The sequence below is a fragment of the Dendrobates tinctorius genome, unplaced genomic scaffold (assembly GCF_039654945.1).
Source record: "Dendrobates tinctorius isolate UK_male_01 unplaced genomic scaffold, ASM3965494v1 ptg000074l, whole genome shotgun sequence".
Classification (NCBI taxonomy): domain Eukaryota; kingdom Metazoa; phylum Chordata; class Amphibia; order Anura; family Dendrobatidae; genus Dendrobates; species Dendrobates tinctorius.
Window position 1 is genome coordinate 20195824 of NW_027361742.1, and position 26482 is coordinate 20222305.

The 26482-nt window shown below is 43.9% G+C and overlaps 1 protein-coding gene across 1 annotated transcript in view; it reads left to right on the top strand.

Moving 5' to 3' along the window:
• The window catches only part of HMCN1 (hemicentin 1), a 944468-nt gene that overhangs the window by 840807 nt on the left and 77179 nt on the right, over positions 1–26482 (top strand). Inside the window, exons 98-99 of the mRNA XM_073582913.1 lie at positions 6267–6329; positions 6757–6876. Coding sequence (XP_073439014.1) covers positions 6267–6329; positions 6757–6876 — 183 coding nt within the window. The remainder of the gene's footprint in view (positions 1–6266; positions 6330–6756; positions 6877–26482) is intronic.

Here is a 26482-nt window from a genome sequence, read left to right on the forward strand (position 1 = left end):
GCTAGCGATCTCGCTATGTGTGAAAGGCCCTTAAGAATCCTTGGGTCACTCCATGGGTTTATCAGTGAGCTTGGAAGTGTACTGAACCAATACATGTCTTTCACGGCCTCCTGAGCCATTCATCTAAGCAACAGTAATGCACTAGAGCAACCAGCAAAGTTAGTAAATCTACCATAGTTGGATGTCAGGTCTGGTTACTACACTAAATGATACTTAAGGTCCCGTCTCACATAGCGAGATTGCTAGCGAGATCGCTGATGCCTCACCGATTTTGTGAGGCAACAGCCATCTTGCTACATGTGACACATAGCGGCGACCGTCCCCCCCGCTGGATATCGCTGTTCGTGCTCAGATGTCCTGGGCCATTTTTTCATCGTCGGCATCCCGCTGGCCAGCATGCATCGCTGTTTTTGACACCGACGAGCGACCTCGTTGGCGACGTAGAACTCAGGGACGCAGGCTGGAATTGTTTAGAATAGCTGCTGTGTGACAATGTACCAGCGATCCTTACCAGGTTGTATTGTTGTCGGGATCGCTGGTGCGTCGTTGAAGAGATCTGCCTGTTTAGCAGCTTACTAGCGACCATGTAGCGACGCACCAGCGATCCTTACCAGGTCGTATCGTTGTCGGGATCGCTGGTGCGTCACTATGTGAAACGGGACCCTTATCCATCTAAGGGTCCCGTTACATTTAGCGATGCACCAGCGATCCCGACAACGATACGACCTGGTCAGGATCGCTGGTGCATCGCTAAATGTTCGCTAGTGAGCTGCCAAACAGGCAGATCTCACCTGCGACGCAGCAGCGATAAGCGATCCGTCAGGGGTCGCTCTTACCTGTCACATCGCAGTGATGATGACGACTTCTGCCTGCATCCATGCGCCGCTAGTCGGCGCCAGCGTCACACCAATGAGGAAAAAAATGGCCCAGAACATTCCAGCGCAATCAGCGATATCCAGCGGGGGGGCCGGTCGCAGGTACGTGTCACACAAAGCGAGATCGCTAGCGATATCGCTATTGTGTCACAAAATTGGTGAGATCTACCTATGTGTGAAAGGCCCTTAAAGCTAGAGCTCAATTGCTCAATGGACGTCACTGATCCCCAACAGCAAAATGGCATCCACTCTTGTAAGCTTAAACCTTAAATCTTAGCATGGGTGACAAAAGCTATACAGTGGACAAAGTGCTCATCTGATACAAGCAGCAAATTTCATGTTAGATTATAAGAATAATAAATAATAAATTTTATTTCTATAGCGCCGACATATTCCGCAGCACTTTACATTTCAGAGGGGATTTGTACAGACAATAGACATTACAGCATAACAATAATCACATAGATTATAACAAATACCAAGATGAATGCGGGCCTTGCTCGCAAGCTTACAATCTATGAGGAAAAAGGGGAGACACGAAAGGTGGGTGGTAACAATTGCCCTAGATTACTCCCCATCAGCAACAACTGGGCATTGCAGTATGCAACAATGCCCAGAATATCTGTGATGGTTATGTGTGACTGGACACACCGCCTCCAGCAGGGCGAATTTCTCTGACACACGTGACCCTGGATACACCGCCTCCAGTAGGGCGAATTTAAATAACATAACGTGCAGCTGGATACACCACCTCCAGCAGGCGAATTTCAGAATTACACATGTATCTGGATACACTGCCTCCAGCATGGCGAATTAAAATAATAAAGGGAGACACCAGGGAAGCCGAAACAAAGGAGGGCCCTGTGATAGGGAACGGGGACATGGAGACCTCCTGCACTCCCCTGAGTAAGTGTCTCTACACTCCTGACAGTCCCTATGCAGGTCCCGCACCTGGCGCCGAGCAGGATACCTAAAAACCCTAGCTCGCCCTGCACCTATCCCTTTCTAGTGAAATGGACGGTGCAGAAACTAATCCCACCACTGCACTGAAACACACAAAAGGAAAGGTACAAACAGGGATAACACCACTTAGCTTTGCTCTGTCGCTCTTGCTCCCAGCAACAGAGTCCAGCACCAAAATGCAGCTTTCCTCCTGAATAGCTGCTGCTTCACCAAGCTTTGTCAGAGCTGCAAGGAACTCCTCTCTGTGGCTCCTTCCACACCAGGACTCTGATTGAGCTGCAAGGAACTCTCTCTAGCTCCTTCCTCCACCAAGGATGGTTGAAATGACCAATATCACCAACAGTGATTGCAACACCTGACACTCTTTTATAGGTCAGAGCCAGAGCAATCACACCTGCTATATCATCACGTGCATTAAACTAAAGTAACCAGAGTGCAATGACCCTAACGGCCACCGGGGGCAAAGCTAGAACTGAAACCACCACAGTGCAATGACCATAATGGCCACCGGGGGCAAAACTAACTTTAAGCACACAGCTTAAGGAAAAAAAAGTTACTTGTGCATTTATCTGTCATAATCCAACCTGGATCATGACAATATCGTAGTTGTACTACATTTCTGCAAAGTAACACACACTCTCTGCAAGGTGCATGTCCTAAATTTGATTGTACACATTTTTTTTAAGCAATATGCCAGCTCAAATAAAATGGTGCCTGTGGCTAGTAGATTTTCTGGCCATTTCAACTGTTTTTACATGGCAAAGCGCACCCTCCAAGCTTTGAAAAATAAAATGGCTTGCCCGAGTACTAACAGATTTGTGACATTACAACATGATGGAATTTAAAGCTGCATATTTTAGGCCATTTGCATTGTTTAGTAGTGACTGATTATATCTAGCAGCAGGCAGATTGTAGCCTAGGTGACTTTGAAATCTGCCATTAGAAGCTAATGGGGTAGACATGTTGCCTATTGAGGTCCTTTGAAAAATTAAATATATTTGCCAGTATGGACAACTGCGACATCCACAATGTTATCCCCTTCATATTTGTATTGGAAAAACATTCACAAGAAGGGATAGAAGAACAACAACAGAAGGTGGATATGGATATAGACATTAGTTATCCAGGCACAGGCAGGTATACCACTCAGGAGGAAGAGACTTCAGGAAGATAAGTAGAGATGGACAGACACCTGGATGTTCGGGTCCAGCGGGTTCGGACGATCAGTTACAAAAAGTTCGGGTTAGGGTACCAGAACAATACCCGTACCCGAACCCGTACCCCATTCACTTGAATGGGGGGCCTTAACATCCAGTGTTTGCTGCGTTGTAATGTGCATGACAGCACAGCAAACACCACTTCTGATCGGCGGTGAAATCATCCCCGCTGGTCAGAGAGCTGCTGTTCCCACATTGTGAAAAGACAGCATGAGTGCTCAGCTGTGATCGGAGGTATAAAGCTTACCTCCAGTCACTGGTGTCAGCTGATGGGACTACTGGTCCCATCATCCGACACCTGCAGCCGTTGGTTGTTTTGCAGAATGTCTGGCTGTGTCACTCTTCTCTCTGTCTCAGAGTCTTTTTATACAGAGGCATGTAACCTATTTTTAAATTTACCCAGTGTCCTTCAGTCCACTCTCACAGATAAAAAGAACAATGGTGACGACCAAGTTTCCTTGTTTATGTAATCTATTTGCATAGATTTTCCTCCTCTGTTTTAAAAATCAACAAACTATCTGGGCTAGAAAATGTATAATATACCATACAATATAGACTAAATAACTTCCTATATATTGTAATCAACCAAAAACAGAGGGAAGTTTTAAAAGTAGTAAAAAAGACATTTTATTAAAACAGACATTACCTCCAGTTGCATGAATATTTCATTGATTCCATCTCTTTCCCATAGTTTTGTCTTTAAGTGATCCTGTTGTTGGCAGTTACCTTGTTTGCATCTATACATCTCTGTTTTGGACTATTATGATCTTTGAGTACTAATTTTATGATGTATCAAATAAAATGTCTGTTTTAATAAAATGTCTTTTTTACTACTGTTAAAACTTCCCTCTGTTTTTGGTTGATAGAAAATGTATAATTAGCATATCAGTAGACCTCACTATTCATCAAGGATGAGGGCATACTATGTTATATCAAATATCAGTTTACAAGTCAAGATTCCAGGCCTTCACAAACAAAAGTCTTTTCTTGACCAACCAGAAATCAACACTTAAATCCAAAACCCAACATACAGATAAAAAGTCAATTCTTCTTGGTTTGCCAAGCATAGTCGTCTGGGTAATTAAGATATAATCTGGTTTCTTCACAGATAGTATAGCACAAAATCTGAAGAGTCACACATATATTTTGTGTATGTAATATTTTTTTTATTGCTGAGCTGTGAACATCTTCTTATTATCCTAAATCATCCTAAATTGGGTGCTGCATTATCTGCCTTTCCTTTTACTGGTTCAGTAGTCCCTTCTGATTTGATTCATTATACCATGTGATGTGATAGCTGCAAGACATGGTGGGCAACATCTCTGGCTGACACAATATTCTGCTTTGTGTAAAATGGCAGTGGACTTTATTTTGATGATAGAGAATTGCAAATTTTTCAAATCCCCTGGGACAAGCGAATTACCTAAAATTTGACAGAAATTTGATTCACAAACAGATCATTTATGTGTACTAATTTTACCTGTTCTTTTACCTTTGGTGGTGGCCACAAAAAAGTAGGTATATGATCTCCCATACATATATTGTTCAAAGTGCTAAATTTTGATTTGACTGAAACATCTCTTTAACAGTACATTCATAAGTCATACAATTAAAATAAATGACAGATGAGATGACTAAGGCAGGGATCACACTACCGTGTGTGATGCGAGAAACTCGCACGAGTCTCTCGCATCAACAAGAGGCACTACCGCCGGCACTCAGGACCGTTGATGTGAGAGACTCGTGCGAGTTTCTCACATCACACACAGTAGTGTGATCCCGGCCTAACACTGAATATCTCAAGACAATAGCACCTTTGTGGGGAGGGTATATTAAGGAGCAAGACAACAGTACTGAAGTTCATATTAAAAGCGGGAAAAATGAACAAGCTTAAATGAAATCTAATAACTAATACATGCTGCCTGATCCACGAGCAGCATGTGTCAGCTGCTGGTTGCATGATTTTAGCCATGTATATTGAACACTGCGGCGTTTAGAGAATAACATGGTTTAATAACCCCTGTTGACCAAGCCTAGTTGGACAGTTGGGTCCCCGGTGACTTCTCCCCGCCTGCTCACCGTAAGTAATGTGTCTCTCCCTATATACACACACACACACACACACCGGGAAAGTTCTGTGAATCCAGGGCAGCAAGCGGGGAGAATCTGCCAGGAAACCTCCTGTCCATTTTTCTCCCTGCGTCTACCAGGGAACCTCCTGTCCATTTTTCTCCCTGCGTCTAGTAGACTATTTTTTCTTTTTTTGCCGCAGTGTTTCAGAGTCGAACATACTGTATATGGCTAAAATCATGCAGTCAGCATCTGATACATGCCGCTCATGGATCGGACAGCATACACTAGCTGTCAGGTTCCCTTTAAGGCTCTGCTATTCAATAAATTAATTGGGCAGAAAATCTCCAAATGGGCAGAACTCTGGTGCTTACAAGTGGTTGAAGTCAGGACAGCAGATGAACCAGCAACAGGTTAATGGGCTTCTCCAGCTCTCTGATAAAACAGGGCACATGAGGGTGACATAGACAATCACGCAGGTGGTTTTAAAGTTAGCGCCTGGTTTATATTGCCAGTTGTCTTTCACAACCTAAGAATATGTTGTTAATACCACTCCAATGGAACAGGCCACATTTTTTCACCTGAATTTCATATAAATAAAAAAGAATCCCTGACTGCCTGACATTGAATGTACCTGGAGGCATCCAGAGGAACATTTATTTCACAGTAGATCCAGAGTGTACTTGTCATTTCACCCAAAACAAAAGTAAAAGTTAGATCTTGCTACCTTTATCATCCACAAGAAGTTGTGTGTGATATGTCCAAAAATTGACCTGTTTTCAAGCATTGTCACTTGCCATCCACTCTTGAATGAGCAGTTCCTGTTCAGCTGCATTCTGACAGCACAGTGGGTACTTGAACTTACTTCCCTGACTCCCCAGAATTCATTTCACCTGGCTCTTTGCTGTGCCTCTTATGCAGTTTGGTAGACAGGAAAAGGTGGCAGACGGATAAAGACTTTCTCTCACCTTCGATTTGTACTCGCATCTAGGAACAAATCAAACAAGACAGCATGTAATGGGCAGCAAGTTAGACAGAAGGGAGACCACTAGTGGCCTGCACGTTGCTGTGATTTTTCAGGCTTTTACACCTTAATAAACTTCATGAACCAGTTTTGCTAACTCATTTTTCTTCCTTGTAGGTGATCTTAACAACCAATGCCCTTCTGGATTTAGTTATGAAGCTTCTGGACTTTACTGTGAAGGTAAAAAAACAATTTACAGAGCATGCCAGTCGAGAACGATATGTAGTGATCATCAATGCCAATACCCCAATATAATATGTAGTGGTCATCAATGCCAATACCCCCAATGTAATATGTATATCATCAATGCCAATACCCCAATATAATATGTAGTGGTCATCAATGCCAATACCCCCAATATAATATGACTTATGTAGGGAAAACCACTAAACAGTGAGACAGTATTAAACGGAAATGTACACAGCTGAAAAGGAATAAAAAAATTGAGTATACACCAATGAAGAGAAGGTGAAGGCAGAATTGATAAACTATATATTGTGCACGTGGACTAAAGAGAGGCCGGGTATCTCAGTCTGCATACATAGAATAGCACATGGTTTCCATTAATGACTGTATGTTGTGTAACTCTTATTTTAAAATACTTTAGATGATGACGAATGCGCTGTCCACAACCCTTGCTCACATGCATGCCATAACATTATGGGAAGCTACTACTGTTCATGCCCGAAAGGCCTGATGAGCTCTGCAGACGGAAGGACATGCCATGGTAAGCTGTTCTGTTCTAGCAATGTATTTCTAACATTAAATGTTATTCCCACAATCACATTCTTTTTCACAAGGCAGAATAAATGCATTCTTATTGTTAATATACAGTACAAGCCCAACATACAGATCCTTTATTCTACCTTTGAGTATTTGTATTCTTGTCTGCCACTCTGTGTGTACAGCTTTACATAGCTGAATTTGCAGACCCCTCAGTCCCTCTCCTGTGTACCCCTGAGGAGCCCCACCTATCTTCGTTATCATCAAATTAAACTAAGTGTAGAATTAACGTTGTGCTTCTTTGGACGCTGCTCCTGTACATGACCCTAAATATACAATTTTATTTTCTGTCATCTACATCAATACAGCTACCAGTGGGAATTCATATCATTGTTAGCTGGTTGATAGTTGATCTTAACGAGCTTCACTCCTCCACAATGGAGCTTGTACTTAGTAATTAGCAGGCAGTGCAGCGTTGATGTGTTTGTTGCCTACTGAGGAGAGGTCTGTGATGTAAAAGTGCAACTGCTGCTCTGTGAATGCATATGCATAGCTGTTATGAATGAGTCACCGTAGGAGGCAAAAACAGAAATACTAGCTAAGTCCAGAAAACCAGAGAAGTTGGCAGCTATCGGATTGCAGACCCCTGAACCTATCAACAACAACTAGCAGTAGCCGTGGGGGGTTCCTACGGTGCCCTAGACCCCTCAATCACAGCCGGAGAACTAAATAGCCTAAAGACAGAAAGGGAAATCTAAACTGCCCCAGAGCAGACCCCAAAGCAATAGGCAGCCCCCAACATATAATGACGGTGAAGCAAGATAAAAAAACACTCACAGAGATAGAAAGATAGGCTGAGCAAATGATGGGGCCCAAGCTAACTAAATAGGACAGGATAGAAAAGCTGCTGTCTGCAATCCGCCAAAACCCTATCAAAACAAGAGCCAACAGACTGATAGGGAAAAAAGCCCTGAACACGCTAGGCTTCAAAAAGACTATATCAGTACTCAGGTATTTTCTGAAGACAGAGCAAAAAGGAATTCAGCTCACCCCAGCAGGGAATGGCAGAAATCCAGAAAAACAAGGCAAAACAAAACCAAAACACAAATGCAAAAAGAAGAGCAGAAAACTTAGCTTTTGAGGAGCAGGAATCAGACTGGTCTCCTAGAATCCCTCTGAGAAATCACCAGCAAGGCAGAAGGGCGTCGGCTGCCTTATATCCAGTCAGCAATTCCAGTCACCCAGTCATCATCATCCTGCTCAGGTGCTTGGTAATCAGCCTCACTACCTTCCTTCACCAGAAGAGGGAGTTCATCAGACCTCAATGGTGAAGGTGAAAATGAACTCACAACAGTACCTCCCCCTTGAGGAGGGGTCACCGAACCCTCATCCACGCCACCAGGGTGATCAGGGTGAGCCTGATGAAAGGCATGCACCAATCTTTTGGCATGAATATCAGAGGCAGAGACCCAGGAATTATCCTCCTGACCATAACCCTTCCACTTAACCAAATACTGGAGTCTCAAGTCTAGCCAGACGGGAATCTGTAAGAAAAAGTTCTACTGAGAGCTGGAAGAGTCGGGAAGAAGTTCCACAGACGATCTCTTATCAAGTTGAGGTTGAAGTTTATTCGGAGATACACGGCAAAACAGATACAGAATAACAGAGGAGTTGGAATTTGCGGGCAAAAACAGGAATGCAGACAGGCAGAGATTCGCTAGGAAGTCTGGCGATGGTAAGGCTCTGTGCCCTGGCCATGGTGAGGCACAGTGGCATGATGGCGATGGAATGGCAACAAGCAACAGTAACAAGAGCTTCTTATACATTATCAGAACAAAGAAAGCTGCATTTTGCCGCAGAGGGCGTTAACATTATAATTCTAAGGAGTTTTCATGGTAATCTACAGAAACGTGGTTTAGAACAGAGAATATAATGACATAATACGAAGATATTAATTAACATTTCTCCAAGCAACACTAAAACCCATAAGTCATTGGTATCTATGACTACTGTCCTAAAATCTTATCATTGTCTCCAGTCTAGGTCCATAAATTCTTACATCCTGACATTTTAACTACTCTACACTTCGCTACCACACTATCACATATAAGCATACTGACCATATATTTGGTGACCCTATTCCCCTATTGATCCAATCTTCCTCTATGCACATCTACTGAAGTTGGTAAGAGACATGATCTCATTTTCCATTCTCCATTTAGTACATTTTATTAGCTCTTTTGTAAAAGTTGAATCTTCTCTAACTTTCAACAAAATAGCTGCTAGAGACAACATGGCCGCTCAGTATATTATGGCTGACCATTCTCTTACAAGTCCCCCTCTTGTACTCTATCCAGAGTACAACATACAGTACTGTAATATTCATGGGTGAATTACTGAAAATAAGAATATTGAGGCAATTCAGCACTTTATGCACATGTGTGTGTAAGGCAAAAGTCCCTAAAAATAGCACAAACACATAGTAAAAAAATAATTCAAATAGTCCCGAAAAAAATAAGTTGCACAATAGTCAAGTCTTTTGGTCTTTTTCTTCTCATCCTTTGTCTTCTGGATTTTCCTGATCTTCTCCCCCTCTCACACTATCAGAGTCCCACTGTATAGTGTGAAACATCTTCTCCTGATCATCCAATAGGTTCATGGTCCCAGGAGTCAAATATGAAAATCTTCAGCTGACCTGGAGGAAATAGAAAAAAAAAGTGGAGTATCAATCCTTACCAGAAATCTCAGTAAAATAATTAAGAAGTCTACACTGATTGATATGAACCATTTTAATCACCTTTTTAGCTTGAAAATTTGAGCAAAGACTTAATCATTGTTGTTGGGATGTAAAGCACTAGCCCATCCCCTTCAATGGGCAGGGACTCAAGGGAATTGAACAGAGATGAGTCTCCATCCTTCTCCTGTGCTTCCACGAGATCTTGAAGAGGAGAAAAGACAAGGGGGGGCTCTTGGGGTTTTGTAGTGACTGCAGCGATGACTTCTTGGGGATATTTGTCATCGCCCGTAAGTGCAGCTTCCTTGGCTGCGTGGTCTACATATGCATTGCCAAGGATGTGGGGGTCAGGAATTAGCCTCTGGTGCCCTTTAATTTTACAGAAGGACCATAAATTTTGGAAATTCTTTGCCCCGCTGCTCAATTTGTTTAAGAATTTCTGCAGCAGAGTTTTTAAAGTGGCATGCGGGTTTTCTAAACTTAAAGGAGCAAATCCCACTATATGTCTCACTTGATTCATAGTCCAGTGCACGCCCAGTAGGTGCTTCATGCACTGAGTGAATCATTTTTCCGCGGGAGTAAGCAACCTAGAGTAATAACCTAGGGCATACAACTGACTAGACACTTCTGGGCTTTCTTTGGGCCATTTTTGTAGGAGCACAGAAGAAATAGAGATATCACCGGTGTGAGTCTGAATGTAGAAAGGCTGAGAAGGGTCAGGGTTAATCAATGCAGCAGCTGCCGTAAGGGCGCGCTTCAATCCCTCAAAAGCCTGTAAGGCGGTTCCCTCTACATTAACAGGGTCAAAGTCATTATCAACATTTTTCAATAAATCATACAGTGGTTTAGCCAAATAAGCAAAATCTTCAATGAATTCTCTGGAAAAATTAATAAGACCCAAAAATTTTCTGAGCTCAGTAATATTAGTTGGTATGGGGACAGCCTGAATAGCTTTAACCCTATCATGCATGGGCTTCTTTCCTTCTGCTGAGACAGACACACCCAGAAATTTAACCTCTGATTTCATCAATTGTACTTTATCTAGACTCATTTTGAGTCCTGCCTCTTGTAAAGCCTGACAAACATTTTCAAGGGTTTCTCTGTGTTCACCTTCATCGACAGTTTGAATCAATAAATCATCCACATACTGTAAGACTTTGTCTCCATAACCCAGGGGTTCTAACATCTGAGCCAATGCCTGATGGAAATACACAGGAGAACTGTGAAATCCCATGGGCAACCGCGTGAACAAGTATTGCACATTTTCAAAAGTGATTGCGAAGCGGAGTGCAGATTCAGGTGTTAGGGGTACTGAGAAAAAGCCATTTGCAATATCCAAACAAGAAAATACTTTACAATCACTCCTCAGCTGCGACATAACTTCAGGGACAGATGCAACAAGGTGAGCAGCTGAGGGAGTGTACTTATTTACAAGTCTCAGGTCTACTACCATTCGAAAACTGCCATCTTCCTTTTTTACAGGTAGAATAGGACTGTTACATGGAGAATTACCTTTTACAACAACACCTTGCTTCTCCAATTCACTGACTGCAACCCTTATGTAAGGGATGGTGTCCTCCGGAATACGGTACTGACGCTGGAAAGGTGGCAGTTTTTCACCATCAATTTTAACCTGAGTTTGCATTAACCCACAATCAGTTTTCTTTGAGATCCACAATTCAGGGAACTTTTGCTTCAATTCATTCTTTAAAGCATCATTGTCAGCATTTTCAACATTTTCACCAGTACATACTCCGAAACTAGCAATGGGTAATTTATGACTCTCCTCCTCCTCCTCCTCCACAGGGACAATTACAGAACAGATAGTGGCTTCTTTGTTCCGCCACAAGACTTTGTTACATAAATCAACAACAATTCCCATTGCTCCCAAAACATCAGTTCCCAAAATAGTGTACCGTAACTGTGGGTTTACCCAAAAAGCGCATCGAAGACCCCTTTGCTTCGATCCTCCTGTGTCCTGAAATCTCAGGTTTACTGGACGACTTTTTACTGCTTGAATACAGGAGCCTTCGAATCCTACCAAAGTTGTAGTTTCAGGCAGTCCAGGGGGTGACTGCAATTTGTGTCGTGTTATTGAAACTGAGGCTCCTGTATCGATGAGGATGTCTTCCCAAGGCAGCCCCTCTATTCTCCCTCTGACATAAGGTCTACCGTCCCTGCCCAGGGAAAGGGGAGCAAGGAGGGTGAGGGGAACAGGGGGAACACTCCATCAATCAGTGTTACCTGCCGTGGGAAGCCCGAAAAATCCATCATCCCCATCTGGACACGGCTTCCGTCCAACAGCTGCCACCTCCGACCCAAAGAGATCCTTAGTCAGGGTCCGGTCCTCATGTTCCCGTAGCTCCTTAATCAGCGGAGCATAGGGACAAGGAGGAGTGACCCCTCCCTGAATAGCATGGACCTCCGGGTGCGGATGAGTGAAAGCTATTGGGGAGGGAGCAGGAGCAAAAGGCTCCTGTGAGACTGGGTTAACCATTTGAAGACCGTTGTACTGCTGATACTGCCTAGGGTCATTCACTGCTGGATACGGAGGTCTAACTCCGAAAGGTGGTCTAGAAAACTCCCGGGTCTGTTGGGGGTTAAATGGTGCCCGGGGTTCTCGGGGAACAATCCCTGGCACAAGGCTGGGACAAAAACGTCTAACATGTCCCAGATGTCCACAAAAATAACACAAGGGAGGACCTCTCACGGGATCCCGTGGGGGCTCTGCCGAACGGGACCTGCCCATTCTCGACAGCTGGCCGTACCCCCCCGGAACTCCTGGCCTCCCGGAATCAGCAGATACACCTCGAGGTGAATGGTACGCAAAAACATTAGACTCATCACCCTTCACCTCGGATTGCATCGTTCTAACATTGGTTAATAAAGCCTCCACCACGTCCTCAATTGATTCCGCATTTTGTAAAACTCCTGATTTAAAAACTCCTTCCAGGGGCACCTTTTTTACAAATTGTTCTATCATGGCAAATTTATCACCCTGGTCCATCGTATCTAAGGTCTTATCAAACACAACGCACCAGGCTGCAACCCATTTATCTGCCTCAATCCTGAGATCACTCCCCTTTTTAATTTTAAAGGAATCTAACAATGCCGGAGAGGGCTTTCTCCCCCCTAACTTCTGTGAAATCACAAACTTCATTCTTCCCTGCGGCTCTGTCAATTCACACTGAACACCCTTCGCTTGCTGGGCTTTCAGATGGGACATGAACTCAGGGGGCACAAAAGACATGAAATAACGGGAAGCATCTTCCTTAGATTTAATTTGAAATTTATCTAGCCATGATTCAAAGCCAAGGACATTACGAAATACTCCCTTACTTTCCTCCCAATTAGGCAATTTCTTAATAAATTTAAGATGGACCAGGGACATCTGACCAGGACTCTTTCTCGGGGTAGAGGCAGTGTCAGTGTTAAATTTAAAATCTACCTGCGATGAATCATCCCCTTCCTCTTTGATCAATTCTTTACTTAACTGTGCCTGCATACGTTGAAGCTGCCGGGACAATCTATCCTGTGTATTGGTATATTCTCTAATCCAGTCTCCTAACATTGACTTCCATTCTGAGACTGTGTCTACGTCAACCCCGCACTTCCCCACTGCAGACTCCATCTGTGCTATAAGCGCTGTCAAAGGCTCCAACTCAACCCCCTCCTTTTGTGTTTCCTCTGCTCGTCTCAACGTCTCATTCAACTGTTCTAATCTCTCCCCGTACACTGTCCCTCCCCGGGTGATCCCATACACATACTGCGGTTTAGGCTGTCTATCAAGAGCCTGGTCAAAAGTTATGACTGTCTTACATAAAGCCGCTACCCGGCTGTTACTTTTACCCAGCGAATTCTTTCTATCTAGTTCCCTGTTTTCTGTGGTAAACCATCGCATACAATTTAGCCACGTGGTTTCCACATTAACCCCCTCCAGCTGGGGTGTGCCAGCATATTTCTCTGCCTGCTTCCGTAACCACTCCATATTTACAGTGGTCTACAAGGACGAGTTTTACTCTGTCCTAGTATCAACAAATGCAATTTAAGCAAAGTTAGATACTCACACCTCTCTCGACTGGAAGACCTACTGCAGGCTGGGTCGACCAGATATCAAAAGAGGTGCAGCCGTTATTCCAGCCTCACTCGTTAGCTTGCCAGGCGTCTCCCCTCGCCCTTTTAAAGCTTCTTGCTACCCGGCACAAAAAAATTTTCACGTCCTTGTAGATAGCTTCTTCTTAGTTGCTCATCTTTTTATAGTATTTTTCTTTATCCGTGGTTTTATTATAAAAAAATCGGGCAGGCGGTCTCGGAGCGATCACGAGAGGTTCTCCTTCAGGCTGGCTTCCTTTGATCGGTTTAACGTATGGCCATACGCGTTTTTTTATTTTTTCTTCAGTCTTCCAACCTCCAAGCCCTCATCTGCAGCTTCTTCCAGTGGTTCTTCTGGAGGCAGCCCTCCGGAGCCGCTCCTCCTGGCTGGCAATCGTCACTTGTTAGAAAAAGTTCTACTGAGAGCTGGAAGAGTCGGGAAGAAGTTCCACAGACGATCTCTTATCAAGCTGAGGTTGAAGTTTATTCGGAGATACACGGCAAAACAGATACAGAATAACAGAGGAGTTGGAATATGCGGGCAAAAACAGGAATGCAGACAGGCAGAGATTCGCTAGGAAGTCTGGCGATGGTAAGGCTCTGTGCCCTGGCCATGGTGAGGCACAGTGGCATGATGGCGATGGAATGGCAACAAGCAACAGTAACAAGAGCTTCTTATACATTATCAGAACAAAGAAAGCTGCATTTTGCCGCAGAGGGTGTTAACATTATAATTCTAAGGAGTTTTCATGGTAATCTACAGAAACGTGGTTTAGAACAGAGAATATAATGACATAATACGAAGATATTAATTAACATTTCTCCAAGCAACACTAAAACCCATAAGTCATTGGTATCTATGACTACTGTCCTAAAATCTTATCATTGTCTCCAGTCTAGGTCCATAAATTCTTACATCCTGACATTTTAACTACTCTACACTTCGCTACCACACTATCACGTATAAGCATACTGACCATATATTTGGTGACCCTATTCCCCTATTGATCCAATCTTCCTCTATGCACATCTACTGAAGTTGGTAAGAGACATGATCTCATTTTCCATCCTCCATTTAGTACATTTTATTAGCTCTTTTGTAAAAGTTGAATCTTCTCTAACTTTCAACAAAATAGCTGCTAGAGACAACATGGCCGCTCAGTATATTATGGCTGACCATTCTCTTACAGAATCCAGTATCTTCTCTACCTCATATTCCATGTTACCTTCAACCAATACAGGGTCCGGAGGTGCCACCCCAGGAACCACTGGTTCAACAAACCTCTTCAACAAGGACTTATGAAACACATTATGGATTTTAAATGTGACAGGAAGAGCCAAACGAAAAGAGACCGGATTAATAATCTCCAAAATCTTGTAAGGTCCAATAAATCTAGGCTTAAACTTAGGAGAAGCCACCTTCATAGCGATATTTTTTGATGATAACCAAACCATATCACCAACCTTAAACTGGGGACCAATGGTCCTATGTCGGTTGGAAAACCGCTGGGCCTTTTCCTGGGAGAGAGATAACTTATTCACCACTTGGTCCCAGATCTGGTGCATTCTCTCCACCACAGTGTCAACACCTGGGCAGGCAGAAGGCTCCACCTGCCCTGAAGAAAATCAAGAATGAAACCCAAAGTTACAAAAAAAAGGTGACATCAAAGTGGCAGAACTAGCTCTATTATTTAAAGCAAATTCGGCCAAGGGCAAAAATGAAACCCAATCATCCTGATCAGCGGAAATAAAACGTCTCAAATACAACTCCAAGGTCTGGTTTGTTCTCTCCGTCTGCCCATTGGTCTGAGGGTGAAACGCAGAGTAGAAGGACAACTGAATTGCCAGCTTGGAACAGAAAGTCCTCCAAAATCTAGACACAAACTAAACTCCTCTGTCAGATACAATGTTCTCTGGAATCCCGTGCAAGTGAACCACGTGTTGCAAAACCAGGGGCACCAAGTCAGAGGAAGATGGCAACTTAGGGAGTTGTACAAGATGAACCATCTTAGAGAACCTATCACAAATCACCCAAATAACAGTCATTCTCTGAGAGACAGGCATACCAGAGATGAAATCCATTGAAATATGGGTCCATGGCCTCCTGGGGACCGGCAAAGGCATCAACAACCCACTAGAGTGAGAACAAGGTTTAGACCGGGAGCAAGTCCCACAGGACTGCACAAAATTCCTGACATCACGAGACAAGGCGGGCCACCAAAAAGACCGACTCACCAGATCTCTAGTACCAAAAATACCTGGATGACCAGCCAATGCAGAGCAATGAACTTCAGACATCACTCTCTTCTTCCACTGGTCAGGAACATACAACTTTCCACTGGGACAACGATCAGGTTTGTCCTCCTGGAACTCTTCCAGAGCACGTCTCAAATCGGGCGAGATGGCAGAAAGAACTACCCCTTCGCCTAAGATGGTAGCAAGCTTGGTCACCACAGGAGAATCAGCAAAGAAGCTCCTAGAGAGAGTGTCAGCCTTGACATTCTTAGTGCCAGGAAGAAAAGAGACCACAAAATCAAAACGTGTAAAAACAAGGCCCACCTAGCCTGTCTAGGGTTCAAGCGTTTGGCCGACTCCAGGTAAATCAAATTCTTGTGGTCAGTGAGGACCACGACTTGATGTTTAGCTCCCTCCAACCAATGTCTCCACTCCTCAAATACCCATTTCAAGGCTAACAGTTCCCGATTCCCCACATCATAGTTATGTTCAGATGGAGAGAACTTTCGGGAAAAGAAAGCACAGGGATTCATTTTAGATGTTACAGGATCCTTTTGGGACACAACAGCTCCTGCACCAATCTCAGAAGCGTCCACCTCTACCTGGAACGGGAGTGAGACATCAGGTTGCCGCAAAACCGGGGCAGAAGTGAATCTTCGCTTCAGGTCCTGAAAGGAAGAAACAGCCTCCGGAGACCAATTCAACACATCAGCACAATGTTAGGGTCGGCGGAACGCACCAAATATAAATAATAGTAGGTGCATTCGCCGCCCGGGGTCCACCGTGCGGTAGGTGACAAGACCGCTGCTGACCAATGGCAGATGCACCTAGTAGGTGCGGGACTGCGCTCGGGTTAATGTCACCAGAACGCTAAGGGCAACTCTGTACAAACACAGAGTCACTTGGAGAACACTAAAGCAAAGGCACAGGCCCTGTTAGCGTCACAGAGGCCTGCGTGTGGCATCGCAGCCGCGAACACCAATAGTTGCTGTTACTACAGCGCAGCGGCAGAGAAAAGCCGCAAGCGTCGGCGCCGAGGACCGGGCGCCGACGGACGCTAGTGTAGGTGTGGAGCAAGTGGCGTGTAGCTTGCCACAACCCTGGAGCTGACTATTCACACTCGGTCACCACTCATAATATCAGAGGGTAAGGGTTTCATAATGAGTCAGACACCAGTCCATACATCCATCACCATACACACACAGAATAATATGCTACACTAGTGCATGGCCGAGCCGCCATGCGCTTCCGGGACCTTCCAGTACTTTGGGAAGGACCAATCAGATCCGACATAGGACCTGCACATGTGACCCCTGCTCTCCACTGAGAGGACAAGTTGCGGGCATGCCCAGTAGCACGGCACAAGGACTTAGCCTCTGGAGCAGTTCCCTGCAAAGCAGGTTGCGCTACCATTGCTGCACCAGAGGTGGCAGCAACATCCAGGCTCACAGAACGAGTCTGAGGGGAATGCCTAGCTCGTCGTGATTGCTGAGCAGGAGTCTGAGTGGTCGGAGGAGAATGAGAGACCACAGGATGTCTGGCTCTGGATTCCCACTGTGCAGTGCCAGGAATCCGACGCCTAACACACCCTTCTTAGTCAGATCAGTCAATGGCTTGGCAATACTAGAAAATTTCTCTATAAATTTCCGATAAAAATTAGCAAAACCCAAAAACTTCTGGAGGGCCTTCAAAGAAGTGGGCTGAACCCAATCATAAATGGCCTGTACCTTGGCCGGGTCCATTTCAATAGTTGACGGAGACAAAATAAATCCCAAAAATGAAATCCTCTGTACCCAAAAAGGCATTTCGATCCTTTGACATACAGGGAATTCTCCATCAAGATCCGGAACACAGTCCGAACATGTTCCACATGAGAATCCCAATCCTTGGAGAAGATCAAAATATCATCCAGATAGATAATCAAAAATTTATCCACAACGTCTCGGAAAATGTCGTTCATGAAGCACTGGAAAACAGAAGGGGCATTAGTGAGCCCAAAAGGCATCACCAGGTACTCAAAATGTCCCTCCGGAGTATTAAACGCCGTCTTCCATTCATCCCCATGCTTAATGCGGATAAGATTAGACGCCCCCCTGAGGTCAAGCTTGGTAAACCAGCAAACACCTTTAATTCTGGAGAATAGATCCGAAATCAGGGGTAACGGATACTGATATTTAATAGTAATTTTGTTGAGGGCACGATAATCAATACAAGGCCTTAATGAACCATCCTTTTTGGCCACGAAAAAAAAACCGGCACCTAAGGGTGAAGAGGATGGTCTAATATGACCCTTCTCCAACGCCTCCTTAATATAGGATCGCATAGCCTCGTGCTCGGGTACAGATAAATTGAAGAGCCGACCCTTGGGAAATTTACACCCCGGGCTCAGTTCAATTGCACAGTCATAACTCCTATCAGGAGGCAAAGACGCAGACTCATTCTCTCTAAATACATCATAAAAGTCCGCCAAATAGTCTGGAACATCATGCGACTGAGGAGAGGTGGAAAAAAACGGAGCTTCACTTAGGGCACACCGACAACCCCAACTCACCACAGACACAGATTTCCAATCCAAAACTGGATTATGAATTTGCAACCATGGAAACCCCAGAACAATGGTATCATGCAAATTATGCAACACTAAAAATCTGCAATTTTCTTGATGGTCTGGGGCGACCCGCATTACCACCTGGGTCCAAAACTGAGGTTTATTTTTCGCCAAAGGAGTAGCATCAATCCCCCTCAAAGGGATAGGCGTCCGCAGAGGTGTCATCGGAAATCCACAACGTTTAGCAAAATCCAAGTCCATTAGGTTCAGGGCTGCTCCTGAATCCACAAAAGCCTTGGCGGGAAATGTGGACAGGGAGCAGATCAGAGTAATTGCCAGAAGAAACTTAGGTTGAACACCACCCACAGAAAACGTGTGTGCAAAACGTTTCTCTCGTTTAGGACAGACAGAAATAATATGCGAGGCATCTCCACAAAAAAAACTCAGCTTATTACGCCTTCTGAACTCCTGACGTTGCTCCCTGGAGAAAACTCTATCACATTGCATAGGTTCAGACACTTGTTCAACAGGTGGCAACACCTCTCGTGCAGCCTGTGTTCACATAAACGCCGATCAACCTGAATGGCTAATGACATAGAATCGTCAAGACCAGAGGGAACAGGAAATCTCACCATAGTATCTTTTACGGCTTCTGACAAACCCTTCCGAAAGAGAGCTGCCAAGGCATTATCATTCCAGGTAGTAAGGACCGCCCACTTTTGGAATTTTTGACGGTACAATTCTGCAGAATCTCGACCCTGGCTCAATGCCAACAGGGTCTTTTCAGCCTGATCAACAGCATTAGTTTCATCATACAACAACCCCAAGGCTTGAAAAAATGCGTTCACATTAGTCAGAATAGGATCATCTGGTTTCAAAGAAAACGCCCAATCCTGGGGATCGCCACGCAGCAAAGAGATGACAATTTTAACCCACTGCGCGGAGCTCCCTGACGAGTTAGGCTTTAAGGCAAAAAATAATTTACAATTATTTTTGAAATTCAAAAATTTAGACCGATCCCTAAAAAACTCATCAGGAGTAGGGATCTTTGGTTCAGCAGCATGTGAATGAGCAAGGTAGGCGGAAATTTCCCGCACTTCCGCAGCGAGCTGCTCCACACGATCAGACAATTGCTTTATCTCCATTGAGAGAAAAAAAATTCCCCCTACGGCCTCAGAGATATAGAGGAAAAAATATACACACTTTTTTTTTACAATTCTTTCCTGCTATTGAGTACCCTAGGATCTGCGGTATGGCTGGTGATTCTGTTATGAATGAGTCACCGTAGAAGGCAAAAACAGAAATACTAGCTAAGTCCAGAAAACCAGAGAAGTTGGCAGCTATCGGATTGCAGACCCCTGAACCTATCAACAACAACTAGCAGTAGCCGTGGGGGGTTCCTACGGTGCCCTAGACCCCTCGATCACAGCCGGAGAACTAAATAGCCTAAAGACAGAAAGGGAAATCTAAACTGCCCCAGAGCAGACCCCAAAGCAATAGGCAGCCCCAACATATAATGACGGTGAAGCAAGATGAAAAAACACTCACAGATAGAAAGATAGGCTGAGCAAATGATGGGGCCCAAGCTAACTAAATAGGACAGGATAGAAAAGCTGCTGTCTGCAATCCGCCAAAACCCTATCAAAACAAGAGCCAACAGACTGATAGGGAAAAAAGCCCTGAACCTGCTAGGCTTCAAAAAGACTATATCAGTACTCAGGTATTTTCTGAAGACAGAGCAAAAAGGAATTCAGCTCACCCCAGCAGGGAATGGCAGAAATCCAGAAAAACAAGGCAAAACAAAGCCAAAACACAAATGCAAAAAGCAGAGCAGAAAACTTAGCTTTAGAGGAGCAGGAATCAGACTGGTCTCCTAGAATCCCTCTGGGAAATCACCAGCAAGGCAGAAGGGCGTCGGCTGCCTTATATCCAGTCAGCAATTCCAGTCACCCAGTCATCATCATCCTGCTCAGGTGCTTGGTAATCAGCCTCACTACCTTCCTTCACCAGAAGAGGGAGTTCATCAGACCTCAATGGTGAAGGCGAAAATGAAATCACAACACATAGCTCTCAACCAGCCCAGTTGGTCAGGGCATCCACCCATTCAATCTCTGTCTGTTTGTCTGTCTGTAATGTCTAGTCTCCTGCCCTGTAGTCACTGCGTGTGTTAGGCTGGGATCACACATGCGAGAAACTCGGACGAGTCTCGCATCTTAATACCCGGCACTGCCGCCGACACTTGGATCAGAGTGTGCAGCTGCATAGAAATACATGCAACTGAACGCTCTGATCTGAGTGCCGGGTATTAAGATGCGAGACTCATCTGAGTTTCTCGCATGTGTGATCCAGGCCTTACTGAGTTTATTGCTCAGATTTTCTCCTCCTTGTTCTCCGGGGGAGGGGCAGCATCTCTTTGCTCAGTACATACTTACATTTATATAACTACTAGAGTTGAGCATTCCGATACCGCAAGTATCGGGTATCAGCCGATACTTGCTGTATCGGAATTCCGATACCGACATCCGATATTTTTTCAATATCGGGCATCGGAATCGGAAGTTCAAAGTTGATTGACAGCCGAAATGACGTCATCATGATGCGCGGTGTATGCGCGCATCATGATGCGCCGTCATTTCGGGCCTTCCGGGGGTCTCTGCCGGCCTGCCGGGGGGCTGTGCCGGCCTGCCGGGGGGCTGTGTGGACTGCCCGGGGTCTGTACCGGCCTGCCGGGGGGCTGTGCCGGCCTGCCGGTGGTCTGTGCACCCTGTGGGGGTCTGTACCGGCCTGCCGGGGGGCTGTGCCGGCCTGCCGGGGGGCTGTGCACCCTGTGGGGGTCTGTACCGGCCTGCCGGGGGGCTGTGCTGATGTCCGGGGGTCTGTGCAGGCATCGTCCGATGGGACTACAAGTCCCATCAAGCGATGCCTGCTACCATGACAATGATTGACACATTAGCCAATGATGGGACAGTAGTAGTCCCATCATCCGGCTAATGTGTTAAATGTTAAAAAAAAAATAAAAAAAAAAATTACTACATACATACTACATATATATTACATGCATGCTACATACATGCCACATATAAACTACATGCATGCTACATACATACTACATGCTACATGCATGCTACATACATACTACATACATACTACATGCATGCTACATACATACTACATGCATACTACATATATACTACATGCATGCTACATACATACTGCATGCTACATACATGCTACATGCTACATGCATGCCACATACATACTACATGCTACATACATACCACATATATACTACATGCATGCTACATACATACTACATGCTACATGCATGCTACATACATACTACATACATACTACATGCATGCTACATACATACTACATACATACTACATACATACTACATGCATGCTACATACATACTACATGCTACATACATACTACATACATACTACATGCTACATGCATGCCACATACATACTACATGCTACATACATACCACATATATACTACATGCATGCTACATACATACTACATGCATGCTACATACATACTACATACATGCTACATACATACTACATACATACTACATGCATGCTACATACATACTACATGCTACATACATACCACATATATACTACATGCATGCTACATACATACTACATGCATGCTACATACATACATACTACATGCATGCTACATACATACTACATGCTACATACATACTACATATATACTACATGCATGCTACATACATACTACATGCTACATACATACTACATACATACTACATGCATGCTACATACATACTACATGCTACATACATACTACATGCATGCTACATACATACTACATGCTACATACATACTACATATATACTACATGCATGCTACATACATACTACATGCTACATACATACTACATACATACTACATGCATGCTACATACATACTACATGCTACATACATACTACATACATGCTACATACATAATACATACATACTACATGCATGCTACATACAATACATTCATACAATACATACATAGACATACAGTACATATAACATAGAGTAACATACTTACCAATACTTGTCACATTGTTCCCCGAAGCCATTGTCTTTTACGGAATAAATATTAACATAACAAACCACAAAAATACTCACCCATGATCCGAAGCAGTCCACGAGTGTGTCCCACGACGATCTTGGGTAGAGAACTGCAGCATCAGCTGATGCTGCCGCTCTCTACGGGCTGCAGGAATCCAATGACGGAAGGTAGGTATCCTTCCGCACTGTATTCCTCCGCCACTTAAAAAAAAAAAAGTCCCTAGTCTCACTTTATGGTAAAAGCTGTGTGGGAATTTGTAGTACATGTAGTATGTATGTAGCATGCATGTAGTATATATGTAGTATGTATGTAGTATGTATGTAGCATGTAGTATGTATGATGCATATATGTAGTATGTATGATGCATATATGTAGTATGTATGTAATATGTATGTAGCATGTAGTATGTATGTAGCATGCATGTAGTATATATGTAGTATGTATGTAGTATGTATGTAGCATGTAGCATGTATGTAGCATGCATGTAGTATATATGTAGCATGTAGTATGTATGTAGCATGCATGTAGTATATATGTAGTATGTATGTAGTATGTATGTAGTATGTATGTAGCATGCATGTAGTATATATGTACTATGTATGTAGCATGTAGTATGTATGTAGCATGCATGTAGTATGTATGTATGTAGTATTTTTTTTTTTTTACATTTAACACATTAGCCGGATGATAGGACTACTACTGTCCCATCATTGGCTAATGTGTCAATCACTGTCATGGTAGCAGGCATCGCCCGATGGGACTTGTAGTCCCATCGGACGATGCCTGCACAGACTACTGGAGCCTGCACAAACCCCCCCGGCAGGCCGGCACAGCCCCCTGGCAGGCCGGCACAGCCCCCCGGAGCCTGCACAGACCACCGGCAGGCCGGTACAGACCCCGGGCAGTCCACACAGCCCACCGGCAGGCCGGCACAGCCCCCCGGCAGGCCGGCAGAGACCCCCGGAAGGCCCGTACAGACCCCCGAGAGGCTGTACAAGGGCAGGAAAGGGTTTTTCCAATTCCGATACCGGAAGTCTCATAGACTTGAATGGGACTTCCGGTATCGGCATCGGCGATACCGATACTTTTTTTAAAGATCGGCCGATCCATTCCGATCCGATATTTTGAAGTATCGGACGGTATCACTCAACTCTAATAACTACCTCATTCTTTGAGTCTAGTCTTCTCCTGGCTTTGAACTCCCAATATGTAGCATTAGAGGCAGCTATAATAGTTCGGCCACAAGCTGCAATGCTAAGTATAGGAGAATTTTCTTTAGGCCAGTTTCACACGTCCAGATAATTCCGGAACCGGAAAAATCAGTACCGGAGCTATCCGTGTCTGTGTGGATGCGTGGTACCTCCGTGTGGCAACTGTGTGCCGCATTAGGACCACACAGACAACCGCCGGGAAGAAGCGCCACAGTAAACTCTGTTCCCGGCTGCTGGTGCTGAACGCGGCTGTGATTCTTCTCTCCTGCTCTGCCGGCAACAGCGAGCAGGACAGAAAGAATGAATGAAAACCCAACATGGGGTCCCCCTCATTTTGTGAACCAACCAGACAAAACTTACAGCTGGGGGCTGCAGACCTCAGCTGCCAGCTTCATCAAGGTTGGTTCTCAAGAATAGAAGAGTCCCCATGCTGTTTTTTTAATTATTTAAATAAATAATTTAAAAAAACAGCATGGGGTCCCTCCTATTTTTGACAGCCAACTTGACTAAAGCTGACAGCTGAGGGCTGATATTCTCAGGCTGGTAATGGGCCATTGATCTTGGCCCCCCACAGCCTAAAAACAGCAGCCCCCATCTGGTTAGTTCACAAACTGAGGGGGACCCCACGTCGGGTTTTCATTCATTCTTTCCCTCCTGCTCGCTGTTGCCAGCACCAGCCGCAGGGGAACAGCAGCTTACAGTAGTGCTTCTTCCCAGGCGGCCATCCGTGAGCACGGAGGACAGTGTGAACTGTTCTCCATGTGCACATGTGCAGCACGTGTTGCGGGCCGTGTTTCTGTGTTAAAACGGACATGTCAGCGTATTTTGCACACGGACACACGGTCTGTGAAAACAAACTGACATGTGCATAGACCCATTCATTTGAATGGGTCTATGTTTGTCAGTGTCTCCGGTACGTGAGAAAACTGTCACTACACGTACCAGAGCCATTGACGTGTGAAAGAGGCCTTACTTGAACTTGCATTGTATTCTTCATTATAGGCACATTGTACTGGTACATCAATATACATCTCTCTATACGAGTACACTTCTATGTACCCATATTTTAGAGGTAAACTAAAAGTCAGGGATTTTTTGTTCCTATACAATTACTAAAAAATAATGAAAAACAATCACATTTTAATGCACTTAAAAAAAAATAAACATCACAAATCAGCAAATAACAGACATACTTGCTATCTGTATAATCATAACAATCTTTACAATACAGTGTACACACATTATTTATGATGATAGTGAATAGTGTATAAAAATGACGTGACTGATTTTTGACTTCCAGTTCTTAGAAATTTTTTTATAAAAATGTAAGCTGAGGCCGTGTTCACATTTAACGTAAATGTGGCACTTTTTCGGCTGTTTTTTTATCTGCAGACGTCCACACCACTCTGCGCAATAACAATCTTCTCTGATTATTGCAATTCCACTGCATTTTTAGGCCTCCGTACTTGAAGGTGTTTTTTAATGAAGACCTGAAGCAGCGTTTTTCATGCTTTTTTTATAATACAGAAAAACTTTGATTCTGCAATTAAGGACGCAACTGTCTTTTTTTACATTTTTGTCCTCCTTTAAACCCAAAAAATGTTCAAAAAATGTTTTAAAAAAAAGTGTCACTCTGAGACTGTGGTCACATAATGTAGTATAAATGCTGCATTTTTTCTGCTGCTGTTTATCTGCATCTTTACTGCAGGTATCTGCACCACACTGCTTAATAAAAATCTTCTCTGATTAATACATTTTTGGTTAGTTTTTTATGTTTTTTTTCCCGTTCATTTGATGCGTTTTGGTGCAAAAATGTTCGGTAAGTAGTGTTTTATTGCTTTTTTTATAGCACATAAAAACATTAATTCTGTATTTAAAATGCAACGGCATTTAGAAACTTATAGAGAAAAGATGCACCAAAACTGCACAGGCAACAGCATTTTAGACACACAGTGGGCGCAGTTTTCATGAAATCATATCCACTTTCCTTGGAAAGTTAGGCTGTATTCCCACTTAGTGTAAATGTTGTAGGGTTTTTTCTGCTGCATTTTTTTGCTTAGAAAACCTGCTGCGTATAACTGTCCAAGCGGAAATGATTTTATGAAAACTCCAAACTGCTGTGCATCTAAATACACTGTTAAACTGTGTTGTCTGCATGCATTTTTCTCTTAATAGACTTCTATGGGGAGCCTGAAAAGCACACATGTAAACAAACCACAGCCACTCCAAACTGCAGTGAAGGATCAAAGCTGAACTATAAAAAAAAATCATTAACGCCACTGCTTCAAATATACACCAGAAACAGAGTAAATAAGGGGGGAAATGCATGACAAAATGCAGCAAAAAAAAAAAAGCAGCAACCAGAGAAGATTGTAATTGCGTAGTTAGGTACAGACACTTGCAGGAAAAATGCAAAACCTACAAGAAACAAACAAAATGAGCAAAACCTTGCTGTAACAAAATAAGTAAAAAGCAAAAGTGCATCTAAATAACACAGGGTTCTTAGTAATACTGTTTTTGATCAAAAATAGCATAAAAGCCGTCCCGCCGTCGACAAGGTGACTCTGATCGGGACGGTCCTACACTGTCTAATATTAAAAAACTTACCATGTGTCAAAGTTCACCTCAGTGTGTGAATAAGGGTAGACAAAAGGACCGTGTCCCAACCAGTAGGCGCCAGTCTGGGGAA